Consider the following 21432-nt stretch of genomic DNA (forward strand, 5'->3'; position numbering starts at 1 on the left):
AAAAAAGATTTTGAATGCCAGATTGACTGATTATTGAGGGAATAGCAGTTGGTTCGTATTACTATTTAGAATAAATTTAACAAGACTACCTCTTTGAATTACATCTTGTATGCATTGTTGCAGTTGTTGAGTATCTGGTACCTCAATATAGCTTGAGATTGGATGCACTTAATTTATTCTTAAATTCATATCTCAGTGGTTTCCTTAAAAAAAAAAAGGCTAAAACATTGAATGGAGTTGTACTTTAAAGTAAGGTACAGCTGGGCACAGTGGCTCACACCTGTAACCCAGCACATTGGGAGGCTGAGGCAGGAGGATCACTTGCCCAGGAATTCGAAACCAGCCTGGGCAACATGGCGAAACCCTATCTCTACAAAATATACAAAAAATGAGATCGGTGAGGTGGTGCGCGCCTCTAGTCCCAGCTACACAGAGAGCTGAGGTGGAAGAATCACCCGAACTTGGGAGGTGAAGGCTGCAGTGAGCTGTGATCACACACTGCAGTCCAGCCTGGGCATCAGAGTAAGACCCTGTCTCCAAAAAAAAAAAAAAAAAAAAATTCATGGATCTTTTTGTTTCCGTTGGACATACTCTTCTCTGTCTCAGCCGTAATCTAGGAAGACCTCTACAGACCTCAAGAACTCTCTTTATGCGTGCAATTCCATCCTTTCTGGTTTTCTGCCTTGCAACTTGAAACCACCTTGGCTTCCAGGAAAGACCCTGGGCTCTGTTTGAGCTCTCCCTCTCTGCACTGAGGCTTAGAAACTGTCTCTGAGCAGTAAGCTGGAGCAGTCACAGGACTCATCTCATTTGTTTCCCTTCCCGCAGGGATCACAGGCTTGCACTGCCTCTTGGTCGATGTCTTAAAATGTGTTGCTTCATCCCTGTCTGGTTTCCTAGTTGTTTAAAGCAGGAGGGTAAATGTGGTCCCTGATACACCACTGTGGTATAAGTGGTTGTCTGCCTTTATTTTAAATTAGAATTCCAAGGGTCTATGTATTTTTTTTTAGAGAAAATGGATTATATTTATTGTTTCTAGAGGGGAGCATATTTTAAAGATTTTATCTCCCTGTTTTAGAGAGTGAGAATTGTACTTCTCTTATTTTAAATGCAGAATGTTACTTTGGATCGCCTCTGTGTATAAGTATAACTGCTAGGCTTTTACCAGATGGCATTATAAACCCTTGGCATTTACATAATATATTTTTTCACAATTCACAGCATATTAAAAGTTCTGAGAAATCTGATAGAGGAACTCATTTATTTGCTTAATCCAGTTCTTTACAAGTTCATTTGACTATGGAATCCCCTTGTCATCTATACCTGTTAACATCATACAGTATGCTTTGAAAAATAGTCCTAAGAGTTAACCTTTTTTTCCCCATGGTCTTCTTTACCATTTTAATGGCTGCATAGTGCAGTTTTACATTAAGGGTGTGAACTATAGAACCACTTCCTAATTGGGATTTTTTTTTTTACTTTTTTTTGAGACGAAGACTCACTCTTATCCCCCAGGCTGGAGTGCAATGGCGTGATCTTGGCTCACTGCAACCTCTGCCTCCCGGGTTCAAGTGATTCTCCTGCCTCAGCCTCCCGAGTAGCTGGGATTACAGGTGCCTGCCACCACGCCCAGCTAATTTTTGTATTTTTTAGTAGAGATGGGGGTTTCACCATGTTAGCCAGGCTGGTCTCGAACTCCTGACCTCAGGTGATCCACTAGCCTCAGCCTCCCAAAGTGCTCGGATTACAGGTGTGAGCCACTGCACCTGGCCCTAATTGGGATTTTTAAGCTATTCCAACATTGCCACTATTGAGTACTACAGCAATGTTCAGTTAATACATGTAGCCTTTTCTGTATATCAAACTATTACTATGTTAGTATTGTATATTATAGTAAAATATAGTAATATATCGTACTATATATCTATATGTTAAATTATAATATCTATTATCTTATTATAGATTTCTAAAGGTGGGATTATTGGGCCAAAAGGATAAAATGTTTTATGGCTGTTAATATGTATTACCTAATTGATGTTTTAAAGAAATCTTTTAATTTTTTATCACTGATAATCCAAAACTATCAGATTTGGGTACACCAGTATTATTTTTGGCTGCTTTATTAAGGGGAAAAAAGTGTGTCATTGTTGATAACATCAGTTGGTTGATGGATGGAGAAGCTGCATGAATCTTTTTCTCATAGTCTTACCAGACTTCACACTTCTATCTACTAAACTTTTCAAATAAGTTAATGGTTCTCAATGTAGTAGATTAATTAATTAATATCTCGGATTGAGACTTCACATACTTTGGTAGAAATTTATTACTCTTATTTCCTTTGTCAATTTTGACTTTTTTGAATACCTTTTTTTTAAGTTATAACTTTGCCTATTATAACTCCTTACCTCCATTTTTAAACAGTGTGACTATGAAAATGTTCCAACCACTGTATTTACTCCTTTGGAATATGGTGCTTGTGGCCTTTCTGAGGAGAAAGCTGTGGAGAAGTTTGGGGAAGAAAATATTGAGGTAAGTTCTTTTCCTCTTTTCTCCTATGTTATATCACTACTTTTTTTTCTTCAGAATTTAAAATATATAGAAGACTTAAAAAATAGTACAAAGCATTTTCATATACCCGTTATCCAGATTCATATTACTAACATTGTGCCAATTTATTTTATACACTTTTAGTAGTCTCTCATTCTCTGTGTGTGTGTGTGTTTCTGTGAATCATTTGAGAGTAAGTTGAATTCTCCTTTACCCCTAAATACTTTATTGTGTATTTCTATGAACGAGGGCATTTTCTTATATAGCCGTAGTGTAGTTACCACTTTCAGGAAATTTGGTATTGGTGTAATATTTTTATCTGATTTAATTTTCATTTTCTAATTCTGTCAGTTGACCCAATCGTATTTCCTTTTACTTTTTAAAATCACATTTATTGATTTCTCTGGATTAATTATAGGAAAATGAAAAGAAAAAATAAAAAATTTTCACTGCTCCTGCCATTAGTACTACTTGTTTCTAGCATTACTCTCTAATTTGTACTAACTTTTCTGCTCACATTTTATCATGGAGTCAAAGAAAATGCACATGAAATACACTATTTCTGTATACACAAATAATGCCACCCAAAAGGACTGCTGTTTTAAATCATTTTAGGGAAAATTTCCAATAAAACCTTTTGAAAGACCAAATTTGTGAATAAGTCAATTTTTAAAAATAAAAAGCCTATTTTAAATCTCTTAATAATCTTTTATTACATGCACTGGTAGTAGCATGTAATATGTTGGTCTATTAGTAACACATTATTAACCTTTTTTTCTGATTATAACAATAGTATATCTGGCTGGCATGGTGGCTCATGCCTGTAATCTCAGCACTTTGGGAGGCCGAGGTGGGTGGAGCACCTGAGGCCAGGAGTTTGAGACCAGCCTGACCAACGTGGAGAAACCCCATCTCTACTAAAAATACGAAATTAGCCAGGAGTGGTGGTGCATGCCTGTAATCCCAGCTACTTGGGAAGCTGAGGCAGGAGAATCGCTTGAACCGGGAGGCTGAGGTTGCAGTGAGCCAGGATTGCGCCATTGCACTGCAGCCTGGGCAACAAGAGAGAAACTCCGTCTCAAAAAAAAAAAAAAAAAAAAAAGAATAGTATATCTTTATTATAGGAAGTTTCAAAATTAGGAAAATATCAAAAAGGAAATTTTAATTCATGAAGAGATAACTGCCATTAATATTTTTGTGTATTTCCTTCCAGTTTCTTTTTCTCTAATTTTGATGCGTTTTTATATTTTATGTATATATATATATATGTGTGTGTGATTTTGTGTGAGTGTGTATGTCTTAATGTTTTTCAAAGTTTGATGAAGTTACTCACAGTTTTAGGTCCAAGCTTAATATTAATGTTACGTCATGAACATTTCCTGTCTTTAATTCTCTAAAATCTCCATTTAAAAAAAATGTGTAATTCTTCTTTTAAGGGGTGCTATACTGTAATTTGTTAAGCCATTCTTTGATTAGGTTGTTTACAGTTTTTCATTATTATAAATAGAATGACATCTTCATAATTCATTGTTTCTCAGTTTATTTTTTGAAGATAGATTTCCTGTGTGAGTGTGTATATACATGACATACATATATAATTAAAATTTGAAATTTTTAATATATATTTCATATTTCTTGATAGACAATAAGTTTTTTAAAATTTGCTTTGTTATTATAGAAGTATAACGTGTTTGAGTTGAAGAAACTTTGAAAAATGTAAGGGAAAGAGGAAACAATTATGGAGTTAGAGCTGTAACAGCAATTGTTAGCAATTTGGGGTGATTCCTTTAATTTTTTTCTTATATAATTGTGATACTATGATACTGTACATTAAATTTTGTAACCCATGTTTATTTTTAAAATTATATTATTTATCACAACATGGAAGAACACTTCTTATGTCTTCATAATCAGTTTGCTCGTAAAAGGTAGCGAATCATGTTTTGAACTGAGGCTAGCAGCTGGAGGAAAAAAAAAATCCATTTAGTCAACCAGGAATTACATTAGAAAGGATGCTGTCGTTCCACCCTTCCTTCCTCCTTTCCTTCCCTATCTCCTTCCTTCTTTCCTTCCCTATCTCCTTCCTTCATTGCTTTTAGTGAATAATGCCAAAGGAGGAAATGTCTTTTGGAAGCATTTAGCAAGAGAACTAGATAATTACCTTAATTGATCCTGGCACCTTATTTGTTTCTTGCCCAAGTTGTCATTCACAGTGGATAACAAGATAGTATTGAGTTTGGGTGTGTGTGTGTTTTCAATGTATGACAGCAGGTAATTAAATGGCTTATTTCTCTCATTCCCTTGCTCTTTTTTGTTATTAGTTAGGGTGTACTATTTTGAGGTAGAGATATACATAATTAAGGGATGAGCTTATAGCAAAAGTGCCTGACAGCAAGGAGTTGAAAGTCATTTACCTTTTGACCAGATTCCTATTTATTCCATGAATTTTATTATTTAATGAAAGTCTACTTATTAAAGAGTCTCTACCGTCTTTCACCATATATGTTTGACAGACTTAATGTTTAAAATAATGGGTCTAAATTTTGCTTTTGTGTCTTCTTAGGTTTACCATAGTTACTTTTGGCCATTGGAATGGACGATTCCGTCAAGAGATAACAACAAATGTTATGCAAAAATAATCTGTAATACTAAAGACAATGTAAGTTTAATTCTCAATCCTTTCCAGTAATTTTATTTAGTTGTTGTTTTTTGTTGTTGTTTTTTTTTAGATGGAGTCTTGCTCTGTTGCCCAGGCTGGAGTGCAGTGGCGCTATCTCTGCTCACTGCAACCTCCGCCTCCTGGGTTCAAGTGATTCTCCTGCCTCAGCCTCCCAACTAACTGGGATTACAGACTCGCGCCACCACACTGGCTAATTTTTGTAGACGGGGGTTTCACCATGTTGGCCAGGCTGGTCTTGAACACCTGACCTCGTAATCTGCCTGTCTCGGCCTCCCAAGGTGCTGGAATGTACAGGCGTGAGCCACCATACCCGGCTTTAGTTTTTAATATATAGCTTAGTTGGTCACATGGTGCAGATGGCATTCCTTCAGTATTTCGCATGCCAGTTGTCTCAGCTAATAGATATCAGCAGCTGGCAAGGACCTTGGCTGCACTGCCTGCTGCCCCCTCATCTTCACTGGCACAGGACAGGGCCCTACACTTAGTCAACAGGCAGCCAAAACTTACTGAGTGAAGGAACCAAAGGCACAACTTGAGAACTGTCTGTGTTTGTGTTTATAGAAGAGGAACAATAAAGTCATCGACTATCTAAATACAATGAATAACAAAAAAGAACAGGAGCAATGCACGTTTGATCCTCAGCAGCTGGCACTACTAAGAAAGAGCTCTTAATTGAGTTCTAAGATTTCATTGCCTGATGCTACATGTAATGCTAGTCTGGTGTTATTACATGTAAATCTAATGTATTTTAAGTGGTTTTTAGTAGTCCTCCCACAGATATACTTTATTCATACCATAAACCCCCAACTGTCCAGGTGAATAAGAGTACAATATGCAATATATTACAGTCCTTTTTTTTTTTTTTTTTGAGACGGAGTCTTGCTCTGTTGCCCAGGCTGGAGTGCAGTGGCGTGATCTTGGCTCACTGCAACCTTCGCCTCCCAGGTTCAAGTGATTTTCCTGCCTCAGCCTCCCAAGTAGCTGGGATTACAGGCACCCACCACCATGCCCAGCTCTTCTGTATTTTTAGTAGAGACAGGGTTTCACCGTGTTGGCCAGACTGGTCTCGAACTCCTGACCTCAGGTGATCCATCTGCCTTGGTCTCCCAAAGTGCTGGGATTACAGGTGTGAGCCACCGCGCCCGGCCTATTACAGTACTTTTTTAGCAGAAACCTGTGAAAGCCTGTGAGCAAACTCTATACCTCACAGGGTTTTTTTCCATATATATGAAATGAGGGATTGGATAATTCATATTTTTTGAAGTTTTTTGACTGTGGGACACTGGTATATTCATATACACACACTCTCTTTAATATTGACTCTTAAGAAAACTGATCTTTTTAACTTAGCTGACACTTTTTAAAGAAACGACCTCAGTAAAAATATAAATGATGTTAAAGAATCTGTATGTTAAAAGCCTAGTAAACTGATAATGTTTTAATCTTGAAATTTGAATATAATTAAGCCATGTATCCTATTTGGAAACTACTGCTTTAGGCAGTAGGACAGTTACAGGTTGGTTTTTTGGTAAAACCAAGGGTTTTAGAAAACATTTTCTTGAATCCTCTGCAAAAAAGATTCAAATGAATATACTAGGATAACCCATAATGAGCTACACAGCTAACATAAATAACAATTGTATATATAGTTGTCTTTTTCTTTTTAGGCAAATTTTCTCAAAAGTTTATTTATATGAGTATACATTAGATATCACTTTTACTGCAGACAAAAGGAGAAAATGTCAGCCATTCTCACTGGCAGTACATTAACTGCCCCTGTCTCACTGAGAGAGACTTCAATTGCTCATAGCAGTCGGTGAAACCTTGAAGGTTTCCTTCCTACCAAGCAAATCCATTTTAACCATATGTATTTTGCTCTTTTTTCAATGTTACATTTGTTCAAATGGCATTGCTAGAATAATGTGGAAAATAATTTTCCTACCAATAAACCTGTCAGTAGTTGAGGTCATAAGTAGGGTGACAGTGTTTTCAGTTATTTTCATAGATAAAGATAGTAATAGAGAAGATGAATATCTGTTACTGCTCTTTTGTCATGAGTAATCTGAGGTAAAAGCTTGTAGAACTTCACTATCCCTGGGGCGTGCTTTATTCATTTTGAATCAGTCACTTGACTTCAGTGTCTAAATGTCCTTGATTCTAAATTGTACTTACAATGTTTATTATCTGCTGGCTTTTGTTCTCTGCTATTTTATTTTTTTTTACATAAAATATTTATAATAAAGATGAAGAAGGTACTCACCATCCAAAGTCAAGGAATGTTAACATTTTTGCTGTATTTGTTTCAGGGCTTTTTTCTTATAAGAGATAAACCATCATATATGCAGTTTATAACAGCTTATATTTATTGAGCACTTACTGTGTACCAGGCACTATAGAGCTCTACAGGTATTAACTTATTTAATCCTTACACAGTCCTGTGAGGTATATATGCTATTGTTTCCCCCTTTTTATAGATGAGGAAACTGAAGCACATGGAAGTTAAGTAACTGTGCTCAAATCATTTACCTAGGGAAGGGCAGATCTGTACATTTATTCTCACACAATGTAGATACCATGCTATTAACTATTATCTTATGCCTATGCAGTCTTCTGTCTTCCTTCACTTCAAAAGGTAAAACTTTGAAGTCGAAGGGTCTCATGCTTACGTTCTTATGTTTGCCACCTATTTATGAATGCATACACATTATACAGTGTTCGTGGTTTAATTGCAGGTGGCATCCTCATTATGTAGAGCTCTGCAACTTTTTAATAATCTCTTGTTTTTTGAGACCCTTTCCACATTATTACATGGAAATCTATTTTAAGTGCTTTTTAGTAGTTCCTCCTATGGATACACTTTATTCATACCATAAACCCGGAATCGTCAGGGCGAATATGTGTAAGAGTACCATATGCAATATATTACAGTCCTTTGTCAACAGAACAACCTCCTGATTGTTTCCAGGGAGTGATGGAACCTTAGACAAGCTCTGCACCCCACAGCCTGAGTTGCCTCATCTGTTATGACGAGATTGCACTAGATAGTCTAGTCAGAGTCTGCGCTGAAAATCTATCAGCTCAACAGTAGAGTGCATCAGATTTCTCTGCTTTTGGCAGAGGTAGCCAGAGTTTGAGATTTCAAATTTATCCAAAATAATTTCTACACAGGTATTTTAGAGTGCCAGACATTTTTCTTTTGCTTTCAAAAATGTTTTCAGACTTTGCTGGGCACAGTGGCTCACGCCTGTAATCCCAGCACTTTGGGAGGCCGAGGTGGGTGAACTGCTTAAGCTCACAAGTTCGGGACCAGCCTAGACAACATGGCAAAACCCCATGTCTATTAAAAACAAAACAAAACAAAAATGTTTTCAGACTTTAATGGTCTTGCACTATTTATCCTCAAAACCTTATTTAAAATTACTTTTAAAATTTTATTTGTATTTTATTTTTTAGAGACAGGGTCTTACTTTGTCACCCAGGATAGAGTGCAGTGGTGTGATCATAGCTCACTGCAGCCTCAACCTCCTGGGCTCAAGCATTCCTCCCACCTCAGCCTCCCAAGTAGCTGGGACTACAGATGTGAACCACCGTGCCCAGCTAATTTTTTTTTTTTTTTTTTTTCCTGTAGGGACAGAGTCTCCCTATGTTGCCAGGCTGGTCTTGAATGCCTGGCCTCAGGTGATTCTCCTGCCTCAACCTCCCAAAGTGCTGGGATTACAGGCTTGAGCTATGATGCCCAGTCAAAATGACTTTTTAATTTGAATGACTACTCTTAAGGGTCCCAGCTATTACAGATAGTCTCTGTGGAGCTGAGACAATCAAATACAGGACGTGAGGACACCCTGCCCTTTGATAATATTTTCCAGAACATTTTGGTGATTAAAGACTTGTAGGCATCTTTGCCTTTTGTATTTTTTCTCATAAAATTGAGTAAACACTTGTAGCTGTCCCTTGTCTCTTTGTTCCTGTTTGAAGTGAACATCATACTCTATGTTTTGGTTCATGTTGGGGAGTCTTTAGCCTAAGTAGCTGTTAGCAGCAGTCATTAAAGTCTCTGGCCGTTTTTCCAGGTGCGGTGGCTCACACCTGTAATCCCAGCACTTTGGGAGGCCGAGGTGTGTGGATCACCTGAGATCAGGCATTCGAGACCAGCCTGGCCAACATGGCGAAACCCCGTCTCTACTAAAAATACAAAAAAATTAGCCGGGCGTGGTAGCGCCTGCCTGTAGTCCCAGCTACTCGGGAGGCTGAGGCAAGAGAATCGCTTGAATCCAGGAGGCGGAGGTTGTGGTGAGTGGAGATCGCGCCATTGCACTCCAGCCTGGGCAAGAAGAGCAATACTCCATCTCAAAAAAAAAAAAAAAAAAGTCTCTGGTCATTTTCTTTTTTTGAGACGGAGTCTCGCTCTGTTGTCTAGGCTGGAGTGCAGTGGCACGATCTCGGCTCACTGCAAGCTCTGCCTCCTGGGTTCACGCCATTCTCCTGCCTCAGCCTCTCAAGTAGCTGGAACTACAGGCACCCGCCACCACGCCCGGCTAATTTTTTGTATTTTTAGTAGAGACGGGGTTTCACCGTGTTAACCAGGATGGTCTCGACCTCCTGACCTCGTGATCCACCTGCCTCGGCCTCCCAAAGTGCTGGGATTACAGGCGTGAGCCACTGCGCCCGGTCAGTCTCTGGTCATTTTTGAGTTGGATTTTTAAGAAACAGACTGGAGAAATGCTCTAAGCTGTGAGAAGGGGAGAAAAATCAGCTTAATTGCATTATTGTATTTTTTTTTTGCCTTAGGAACGTGTTGTGGGCTTTCACGTACTGGGTCCAAATGCTGGAGAAGTTACACAAGGCTTTGCAGCTGCGCTCAAATGTGGACTGACCAAAAAGCAGCTGGACAGCACAATTGGAATCCACCCTGTCTGTGCAGAGGTGGGTCATCTACACTTATACAGTTTAAAATGTTTAAAATGTGCCACATAGAAGCACACCACCCAGCTTATACATGGCAGATGTAGGACCCTGAGTTTGATGATGATTCCTCAAAAGAGGGCTTTGTCTCTAAAAATTAGTTTTCGTCTTTCAATATTGATTGCTCATGGTATGAGCTGGAGGCTTCCGTCATGTCGTTAAGTGGTAAAAATTATGAGAGTGATTTATAGAGCTGTGCCTTAAATATTTTATTTATCATATCTTCTAAATTATTTTCATGGCAATCAGTTAATAATGGAAGAGCTTCAATCTTAGTTATTCCACAGCTATCTTGAGGCTAATTGATACTGTCTGCCTCTTCAGCTTATGGTATCAGTGAATGAGATTTGAAAATGATGCTTTCAAAAGATCAAATGACAGTAGAACTAGAAATTGACCAATCTAGGCCTCTGGGTGTCAGTGTTTCTTCGCTACCAGTGATCATCCAAGAGTTGAATATTGTAATACTTAACTGCATAGGAATGGTAAGCCAAAAATGTGTTTATATTGGAGAACTTGGGAAGGTGTGGGAGGAGGCACGTCATACTATACCAGCTTATATATGGAGTTGAAAATTGCAGTGATTATCTGTTGTAGCCAGTGGCTTCCAAGGTGTACATTGCACTTGCAAACACGCACACACACACATATGCACATTCTTGCCAGATTTCATCCAGCAGCTCCATGACTGGTTGTTCTGTCTGTTCATGGTTGCTTTTGTACAACTGAACTCATTGCTGAGTATGTGGAATGTCAGCTTTAAGACCTGGAAAAACATTTTAGCTTTCTTTTGCTTTGTCTTCTCTGTGATCGAGAATCCTCCTCTATTAATAGGCACCTGGCTGGGATATAAGCCTGAAATATTAACATGTTGAGAGATTAGGGCATCATTTATTTCTTTCATTTATAGAAAGCTGCTGTTTTTGTGACGGAAATAGAATTAAGCTTCAAAAAAATATAAAAACTGAAGTCTTGATTAATGCCTTTAATGTGCGATAGATCTTTTATTCAGTGTAATGACTCAAACTGCCTGTGTTGGGAAGGAGCCAATTAACTTTGCTTTCTTGAGTACATTAGTTTCCCAGGGCTACTGTAACAAAGTACCACAAACTGGGTGGCTTAAAAATAGCAGATATTTCCTCTCTCTCAGTTCTGGAGGCAAAAAAGTCCAAACTCAAGATGTCAGCAGGGCCAAGCTCCCTCCAAAGGCACTAGGGAAGAATCCTCCCTTGCCTCTTCTTCTGTCTTCTGGTGGCAATGGCAATCCTTGGCGTTCCTTGGCTTGCAGATGTATCACTTTAATCTCTGCCCCCCTCTTCACATGGCCTCATCCCTTGTGTGTCTGTGTCCAAATTTCCCTCCTCTTTCTTATAAAGAAACTCCAGTCATTGGATTAGGGCCCACTCTAATCCAACATGATCTCATTTTCACTTGATTACATCTGCAAATACCCTATTTCCAAATTCACAAATACTGGGGGTTATGACTTGATCATGCCTTTTAGGGTTATGGGGACACAATTCAACCCACAATAGTGAGTATATTTAAAAATGTAGATGCCATTTCAAGATACTCACAAGCTTCAATAACCATTTTTGATAGGGACGAAGGAAAAGACGATTTTATTGTCTTTTGTATATGAGTGTCTAATTTTTTGTCTGAATTCAGCTCTCAGTGGGCTTGTTGAAAGACTGCTGTGTGCTGGCCTCTGACCCCCTCAGGAGGCTATTGTGCTGTGATCCAGCAGCAGCGTACACGGCAGCATCTGGCAGGGTGACTGCCAGCTGAGCAGAAGGATGCAGTGAGGACACAGGACGTCTCCTGAAGCCCATGGCTGTGGGGAGGTCAGCCAAAGGCCTGTTCTCCTTCGTATGCCTGGCACATTTGAGGCTGCGCATCTCCATCTGTTGGTCCTCTTATGATGTTGAAGCTCAGAGGCTGAATGTTCTGGTGCTTTGATAGGATTCTGATATTTTGTTTTCCCCAAGCTGTTGGCTGATTAAGAAGATAAAAAAAATTGGGTGAAATCGCACTCTGTGAACACACTTGTCAAGCTGTGTGCACAGTGCCGTGCTGGACACTGGGGACACAGCAGGGATTTGAGATAAGCTTAGGAGGAGAGGAGGCAGCTAGGTGATGTGCCAGTTAACAATTCTGCCTGATGGGTCCTAGGATCAGGATAGATATAAAGTGCTGGAGGCACTGGGGTGCCACCTTTGTGGTCTTTGCCTCAGAGATTCTTGTGATCTGTTTTTTTACTCACAGAGCACTTCTGACCCCAGATTTGTGGGGGTTTTGCTCACACAACCAATTCTCCAGCTTTCTAGACACCAGCTGGGTGTCTAGAAACAACCAATTGTCTAGAACAACCAATTCTCCAGCTTTCTAGACACCAGCTGGGTGACCTCTAATGTAACTCAATTCTGATACCAGCTGCCTGGAGTTAGCATCAGATCCTGCAAGGGCTCATTCCCATAAGACTGCCTCCACTGCAGAGGCCAGTGTCAAGCCCAGGCCTCCTGTACTTCTGACCTACCAGCTATAAAGTCAAGGGGTTCCCATGATAAATTGCTAGCATGGCTCACAGAACTCAGGAATAAACTTTACTTATATTTTCTTGTTTATTATAAAGGTTGCAACTCAGGAACAGCCAAATGGAAGAGATACACAGGGCAAGGTGGTTGTGGGGAGGCGGGGGACAACAGAGCTTCCATGTCCTCTCTAGGTGTGGCATCTTCCCAGCACCTTGATATTCACCAACCTGGAAGTTCTCCAAACCCCTTATTTAGGGGTGTTTATAGAGGTCCCATTATGTAGGCATGATTGATTAATCATTGACCATTGGTAATTACCCAATCTCCTGCTCCCTCCCCAGATGTAGGGGACCAGAACTGGGGCTAAAAATTCTACCTCTGATGACATGGTTGGTTCCTCTGGCAACCAGCCGCCATCTTGAAGCTATCTAGGGCCCCACCAAGAGTCACATCATTAGCATAAGCTCAGGTGTGGTTGAAAGGGGCTCATATGAATAGCAAAAGATGCTCATCTCACTAGTGTCACTCGGGAAATTCCAAGGGTTTTAGAAGCTCCCTTGCCAGGAACCAGGGACAGGATGGAAGACCAAATACATATTTCTTCTCATTTCACAATATCGTAGGATGTTGGGGCAGGATGATTCTGGAGGGAGTTCTTACCTAAGACTAGAACAATGTGTGAGTGTTAGCTAGTGAGAGAACACTGTACAAAAGGCCTGGGTGGGAAAGCGGATGGCTCATTCAAGGAACTGAAGAAGACCCTCAATATTGGCATAGCTTAAAGAGCTTAGAGAGTTAAAAAATATATATATATTTATTTTTTTTTGTATATATATGCTGGAGAAACAGGTGGGTAAGTGATGGTCTTGTAAACTAAGGAAGGGTATTTTGACTGCCTTTGGGGCATTGTGATTCAGCCAAAAGGTCTAAAGCAGGGAGTAATATGATCAGGTACATTGTTCAGAAACATTCCTCCAGCTGCACCGTGGAAGTGGGACTGAGCGAGCAAGTGAAGTGGCAGATCCAGTTATGTGGCTGGTGAGGTGCATGAGAGGAGATGATAGTGGCCGGAGGTGTGGCAGTGGAAATGGAGTGACACGGTTGTATTTGAGGGCAGAGTTGATAGTACTTGGCAGCTGGCTGGGAATGGGAAGAGGGAGAGCTGAAGACCACTCAGGTTTGTGTCCTGCAGCAGGAAGTAATAGCAAGAGCAGACTCGAGGTGACAGCAAGGACGAAACCACTGATGTGTGTGAGGGCCTGCTGTGTGCTGGGTACTGTGTCCCTGCCTGTTGACTAACTTAGTCGTTGTGAGCACCCCATGCGGTGGATGCGGTAGTGTATCTATTTGACAGATGAGGAAACCAAGGACGAAGAGGTTGAGTAACTTGCCCATGGTTACCCAGCCTGGTCATGGCCGAGCTGGGATTCAAACCCAGGCAGTCCAGACCCCAAAGCACCACATTGTGCAGCTGATACTTCATCTCCACAGACTGTCCTACCATATTTGGCATAGAATTTAAAAATGGAAATGATTCTTGGTAGCAACACGAATGTAGTGGAGACACACAGACCTGGGTTGTAATCTCACTCAGCCAATTCCTCTCAGTGAGACCTGGCCATACCACCCAGGTTTTCAGAAGCTTAGTTTCCACATTAAATAAAGTAAGAGGCCAGGCGTGGCTCACTCCTATAATCCCAGCACTTTGGGAGCCTGAGGCGAGTGGATCACTTGAAGCCTGGAGTTTGAGACCAGCCTGGCCACATAGCAAAACCCCATCTCTACCAAAAATAACAAAAAATTAACTGTGCATCGTGGCATATGCCTGTAATCCCAGCTATGTTGGAGACCGAGGCACAAGAATCACTTGAACCCAGGAGGCAGAGGTTGTACTGAGCCAAGATCACGCCACTGCACTCCAGCCTGGGCGACAGTGAGACCCTGTCTCAAAAAAAAAAATAAAACAAAATGGCCCGGCTCAGTGGCTCACGCCTGTAATCCCAGCACTTTAGGAGGCCAAGGTGGGCAGATCATCTGAGGTCAGGAGTTCAAGACCAGCCTGGCCAACATGGCAAAACCTTGTCTCTACTAAAAATACGAAAATGGCCTGGTGTGGTGGTGCATACCTGTAGTCCCAGCTACTCGGGAGGCTGAGGCATGAGAATTGCTTGAATCTGGGAGGTGGAGGTTTCAGTGAGCCGAGATCACGACACTGCACTCCAGCCAGGAGCGAGACTCTATCTCAAATAAAAAAAAAAGTAAAATAAAATAAGGGAATATCTAACTGTAGGGTTGATTAAAATGCAACCTGTAAAGTGTGTAGTAGGAGAGTTCCTGGCATTTAATAGATGCCGAATAGCTGCACCTTTTAGCTGTTTTTTCCCCAGGATATTATAGATGTGGCTGTGGCTTGGGAGGGGAGATGATGTGGCTGGACTGAAAGGTCATCATGCCAGTATTTTTAATGGGGGTTGGAGAGAGATACATACTGTGAAAAAGCTCCAGTGATTTTTTTTTTTTTTAAACCCTGGTTGTGAACTACTTGCGTTGATACTGGATTTTGAAAAACCAAAGGCTTTAAACTCCTAGTTATGGACATTTTAAAAAATTATTTTTAATTGACACAATAATTGTACATATTTATGGGGTGCATAGTGATGTTTTGAAACACAGAGTTTATAGTGATCAGATTAGGGTAATTAGCCTATCAATCATCTCAAACATTGACCATTTCTTTGTGTTGAGAACATTCCATATCCTTCTAGCTATTTGAAAGTATGCATTATTGTTTAACTATAGTTATCCTAAGGTGCTATAGGACATATTCCTCCTATCTAGCTGTAGTTTTATATCCTTTAACAAATCTCTCCCTATCTCCTTCTCCCAACCCTTACCAGCCTCTAGTAATCTCTGTTCTACTTTTTACTTCTGTGAGTAAGCTAGCACAGCCACTGTGGACAACCGTATGGAGGTTCCTCAAAAATCTACAAATAGAGCTACCATATGATCCAGCAATCCCACTACTTAACTGGGCATTTATCCCAAGGAAGTCTTTTAGGGGTTCATAGGAGGAACTCTTTTCTCTGCCAAATGCTGGGTTCTGACTTGGATAGTATTTGGATTTGCTACTGGACCCACTGTTTTTATCGTCCAGACATATTCTGTGGGGAATGTGATATTCTGTGGGGAATGCGGTTCAGAAGTGGTCCACAGAATGTTTGTTATTAGTCCATAATGAAAGAAGGCTAGAAACGAAGAAGAAAGTTTAGAAATTTTAACAATAATTTGACAGTGACTGATCTAGTAATAAACAATGGTGTTTTAATTTTACATGCCTTTTAAAATTTCATTTCCCCAGTACATTGTCAGTGAATTTCACAAGTGTTAGTCCAGTGGATGAATTAGAAATAATAATAATTTTTAAACCAGTCCTGAGTACTACTTTAAACTGAGTGCTCAAAAATAGCCGCAGCTCCAGAGCCAGCTGTGGTAGGCTGGCACAGTGACTCACTTTGGTAAAAATCTTGGGCAATTGAGAGCAGTCTTTGACTCTGAGGAGTAATTACTTACAAAAGTTGACAAATTCCTTAGCAAAGTAATTTCCAAAGGGAATTACTAGAATTCTAGAATTGCTGTAAGAGGAGAGGCTACTCTTGTTTTGACTGACGTCCTGTGTGAGAGGGATTCTCAGCGCCTGGGGCATTAGCAATGCATTTGCCTTATTCAGTGTGAGATGGGGTTGGTGGTCATTTATTCTGAACACCTGAGCCACAGTCATTGAGTAGGAAACGGATTACACATAATTATGAGTAGTAATTTCAACTAATCAAGTTCACTTGTAGAGGAGAAAAACAATAGTTCAAGAGGAAAGCATTTGAAAATACTTCCTTGTAATGTCTTAAAATGAATTTTAGTGCCAAATATTAAAAGTTTTTGTGTTTTTTGTTTGTTTTTAATTTAATAGTCAATATAATCCCACTGTAAAGTGAGGGAGCCTTCTGCGGCTGGAAGTGGTGGGGACAGATAAGAGTATGTGAGGTGGAAAGCCTCCAGCAGCTCCTGACCCTTGTACGAGTCCTGTGTGTTGGGATGGAAGGGCATGGAGGCTGCCCCTTCTGCTCATTTTTTAAAAATACATGTTTTTATAAAAATTCTAAAACAGTTGTGTACGAATGAAATCTGTCAAAATTGACCCAAGCAGTTTTTTTCATTTATTTGAGATAGGGTTCCTGTCACCCAGGCTGGAGTGCAGTGGTGTGATCTCAGTTCACTGCAGCCTTGACCTTTCAAGCTCAAGCGATGTTCCTGCCTCAGTCTCCTGAGTAGGTGGGACCACAGGCATATGCCACTGTTTCCAGCTAATATATATATATATATTTGAGACAGGGTCGCATTATGTTGCCCAGGCTGGTCTCAAACTCCTGGGCTCAAGCAATCCTCCCGCCTTGGCCTCCCAAAGTGCTGGGATTGCAGGCGTGAGCCACGGTGCCTGGCCAGTTTTTTATTTAGACTGTTCAACGATGGCAGTTTGGCTTCCTCCATCTTTTTAACATAAGAACAACATCAATATGAGAAAAAACAGATAAGAGCTCATTTTGGTGGATTTAGTTTTGTATCCACATCTCCTACAAGTTCTATTTCTAAATCAGTTTCTGAGAAATAGAACCCAGGCTTGCAAATTGATAAGCCTGGAATTTGTTTAAATGTATTCTTTGGCTCTTTATTTTTTTCCTCATTATAAAAATGGAAAAGAAAGCATGTTTGAATTGCCCTTAATACCCCTTTCTAACACAGTTATTTTTATTATCATGTATTGTTTCCCCGTCCTCATCTGTACTCCTATATTTTTTTAAACAAAGGAATTTTATTGCCTTTCCAAAAAAGTTGTACCAGTTTACAATGTCACCAGCATTGCATATAAGAGTGCTAATTAAAATGTTGCAAAATTCAGTGTCAATGTTTTTTCTATAATGAGTATAAAAAGGATAACTATTGGCCGTGCACAGTGGCTCATGCCTGTAATCTAAGCACTTTGGGAGGCCGAGGCAGGTGGGTCACCTGAGGTCAGGAGTTTGAGACAAGCCTGGTCAACGTGGTGAAACCCTGTCTCTACTAAAAATCCAAAAATTATCCGGGCATGGTGGCAGGTGCCTGTAATCCCAGCTACTCGGGAGGCTGAGGCAGGAGAATCGCTTGAACCTAGGAGGCAGAGGTTGCAGTGAGCCAAGATTGTGCCGCTGCACTCCAGCCTGGGTGACAGAGTGAGACTGTCTCAAAAATAAAAATAATAATAAAATAACGATTTCAAGGATTTTAGCATATCTTTGCTAACAATGATGAGCCTCTTTCTTCTTATAATGATTTTTTTTTTTTTGGATATGAATTATCCATATTTTCTAATGCATTTGTATTTTAAAACTTTTTAAGATACTGGCCATTAGTATTTGGTCTGGATTTTTTTGAGAAGTAAAGGCTTTGTCACCCTCTGAGGCTAAAACAGACTAAAGACTTTTCTCAGTATTGTTCCTCCCTTACACAAAACTGTCTTCCCCCTTATTCACAAGTATTTTTGTTTTTATGTACAGGCAATCTTGAGCAGTAGCAAGTAAAGATTGTCTAAAACTGTCAAGTCCACAACCATCAAATGTTTGCAAGGATATGAAACAAGGAGAACTTGTTAGTCACTGCAAATGAGAGTATAGGTTGGTTCAGGTACCTTGAAAATCTAGTCAAGCCAAAGTTTCACCTGCCCTCTGACTCAGCAGTTGTACTTCAGCTCTGTGTGCAAGGAGATGTGCTGGAATGTCACAGCATCGTATTGCAAAGAGCATATTGGCAACAGCTTGGATGGCCAGCAGAAGGAGCCCAAATGTGTGATTCATATTCACTAGTCAAATAATTGAATACTACAATATACACCATATATACTAGACTGTATGTGTTGTTCTATACTATAGTGATTGACTCAAACTCCATTCAGTGAAAAAAATGGAAGAATTAGCTATTTGTATCCATATGGGATACAAAAAAGCAGGGTAACAAAAGAATCTACATCATCTTGCCATTTGCAGGTAAAGCTTCTTAAAAAAACAAGAGAAATGCAGGAAGAAATGCCTAGGAATGATAAGACCAACTCGGTGGAGGGAAAGGAGGAAAAGGCCAATGGGGTGGCACACACAGGGCTAACTGGGCACCCTTCTTTATATCCAAAATATTTTATGGTGAATTTCTTTTAGAGGGTTGACAAGCACCTGTGGGTACCTGATCTGTTTTAATCATCCTCATGCTAACAAAATTCTTCAGTAGATATAACCTAAATTTTTTTTCTCTTTCATCTTGGTTTTAAAATATCTTCTCCCTTTTATTCTCTGGAGAAATAGAAGATATCCTTGATCATACTACTTCTCTGTTTTATTCATTTTGGTAGTCGCCTAAGATGGTTTTAATGCATATGGCATTATCTGAACTGTTCCCTGTTACCTCATTTGCTCAGGCATCTGAAGATGTTGTGCTTTCTCTTCCCCTGCAGGTATTCACAACATTGTCTGTGACCAAGCGCTCTGGGGCAAGCATCCTCCAGGCTGGCTGCTGAGGTTAAGCCCCAGTGTGGATGCTGTTGCCAAGACTGCAAACCACTGACTCGTTTCCGTGCCCAAATCCAAGGCGAAGTTTTCTAGAGGGTTCTTGGGCTCTTGGCACCTGCGTGTCCTGTGCTTACCACCGCCCAAGGCCCCCTTGGATCTCTTGGATAGGAGTTGGTGAATAGACGGCAGGCAGCATCACACTGGGGTCACTGACAGACTTGAAGCTGACATTTGGCAGGGCATCGAAGGGATGCATCCATGAAGTCACCAGTCTCAAGCCCATGTGGTAGGCGGTGATGGAACAACTGTCAAATCAGTTTTAGCATGACCTTTCCTTGTGGATTTTCTTATTCTCGTTGTCAAGTTTTCTAGTGTTGAATTTTTTTCCTTTTTTCTCCATGGTGTTAATGATATTAGAGATGAAAAACGTTAGCAGTTGATTTTTGTCCAAAAGCAAGTCATGGCTAGAGTATCCATGCAAGGTGTCTTGTTGCATGGAAGGGATAGTTTGGCTCCCTTGGAGGCTATGTAGGCTTGTCCCGGGAAAGAGAACTGTCCTGCAGCTGAAATGGACTGTTCTTTACTGACCTGCTCAGCAGTTTCTTCTCTCATATATTCCCAAAACAAGTACATCTGCGATCAACTCTAGCCAAATTTGCCCCTGTGTGCTACATGATGGATGATTATTATTTTAAGGTCTGTTTAGGAAGGGAAATGGCTACTTGGCCAGCCATTGCCTGGCATTTGGTAGTATAGTATGATTCTCACCATTATTTGTCATGGAGGCAGACATACACCAGAAATGTGGGAGAAACAGTACATATCTTTCTGTCTTTAGTTTATTGTGTGCTGGTCTAAGCAAGCTGAGATCATTTGCAATGGAAAACACGTAACTTGTTTAAAAGTTTTTCTGGTAGCTTTAGCTTTATGCTAAAAAAAATAATGGCATTGGGTATCTATTTCTTTCTAAGACTACATTAGTAGGAAAATAAGTCTTTTCATGCTTATGATTTAGCTGTTTTGTGGTAATTGCTTTTTAAAGGAAGTTATTAATATCATAAGTTATTATTAATATTTTGAACACAGGTGGATGTGAAGGATTTTCATTTAAAAACCAAGTGGTTTTGACTTTTTCTGTTGAATGAACAACTGTGCCTTGTGGAATTTTTGCAGAAGTGTTTATGCTTTGTTAGCATTTCAACTTGCATTATTATAAAGAGGTATTAATGCCTCAGTTATGTGTTTGTCAATGTACTGGCTGAGGATTCTATCTCAGCTGTCTTTTCTAACTGTGTAAGTTGAGTTTTGAACACGTGCTTGTGGACATCAGGCCTCCTGCCAGCAGTTCTTGAAGCTTCTTTTTCATTCCTGCTACTCTACCTGTATTTCTCAGTTGCAGCACTGAGTGGTCAAAATACATTTCTGGGCCACCTCAGGGAACCCATGCATCTGCCTGGCATTTAGGCAGCAGAGCCCCTGACCGTCCCCCACAGGGCTCTGCCTCACGTCCTCATCTCATTTGGCTGTGTAAAGAAATGGGAAAAGGGAAAAGGAGAGAGCAATTGAGGCAGTTGACCATATTCAGTTTTATTTATTTATTTTTAATTTGTTTTTTTCTCCAAGTCCACCAGTCTCTGAAATTAGAACAGTAGGCGGTATGAGATAATCAGGCCTAATCATGTTGTGATTCTCTTTTCTTAGTGGAGTGGAATGTTCTATCCCCACAAGAAGGATTATATCTTATAGACTTGTCTTGTTCAGATTCTGTATTTACCCATTTTATTGAAACATATACTAAGTTCCATGTATTTTTGTTACAAATCTTCTGAAAAAAAAAAACAATGTGAAACATTAAAATTAAAAGGCGTTAATAATATCCACGTGTGCCTTCTTACTGAATGATGGTCTTGGGAGTCTTTGCAAGAGTATTGAGTAGATCTCTGATATTGTGTTGAAAAGCTAGCTGCTGAGTAGGCTCCAATGATGCTATGCTGATTTAAGTATAGAAAGACTGATTAGTTCATTGCCATTTCCCATCTTGTGGCAGTATCAGGCACATAGATGGTCAATAAATGTTTCCAGAAATGTTAATTACCATGTTCAGATTATGCATTCACATGCACTT

At 40.0% G+C, this 21432-nt stretch overlaps 1 protein-coding gene across 6 annotated transcripts in view; it reads left to right on the forward strand.

The window, feature by feature from the left end:
* The window catches only part of TXNRD1 (thioredoxin reductase 1), a 134661-nt gene extending 113478 nt beyond the window's left edge, over positions 1 to 21183 (forward strand). For all 6 annotated transcript variants that reach the window (XM_055096066.2, XM_063593613.1, XM_008957998.5 and 3 more), the window contains 4 exons: positions 2422 to 2529; positions 5111 to 5206; positions 10016 to 10150; positions 19253 to 21183. In XM_055096066.2, the coding sequence (XP_054952041.1) occupies positions 2422 to 2529; positions 5111 to 5206; positions 10016 to 10150; positions 19253 to 19315 (402 nt within the window). In that variant the 3' untranslated portion in view covers positions 19316 to 21183. The remainder of the gene's footprint in view (positions 1 to 2421; positions 2530 to 5110; positions 5207 to 10015; positions 10151 to 19252) is intronic.
* Positions 21184 to 21432: the final 249 nt, after the last annotated feature.

The sequence above is a fragment of the Pan paniscus genome, chromosome 10 (genome assembly GCF_029289425.2).
Source record: "Pan paniscus chromosome 10, NHGRI_mPanPan1-v2.0_pri, whole genome shotgun sequence".
Classification (NCBI taxonomy): Eukaryota; Metazoa; Chordata; class Mammalia; order Primates; family Hominidae; genus Pan; species Pan paniscus.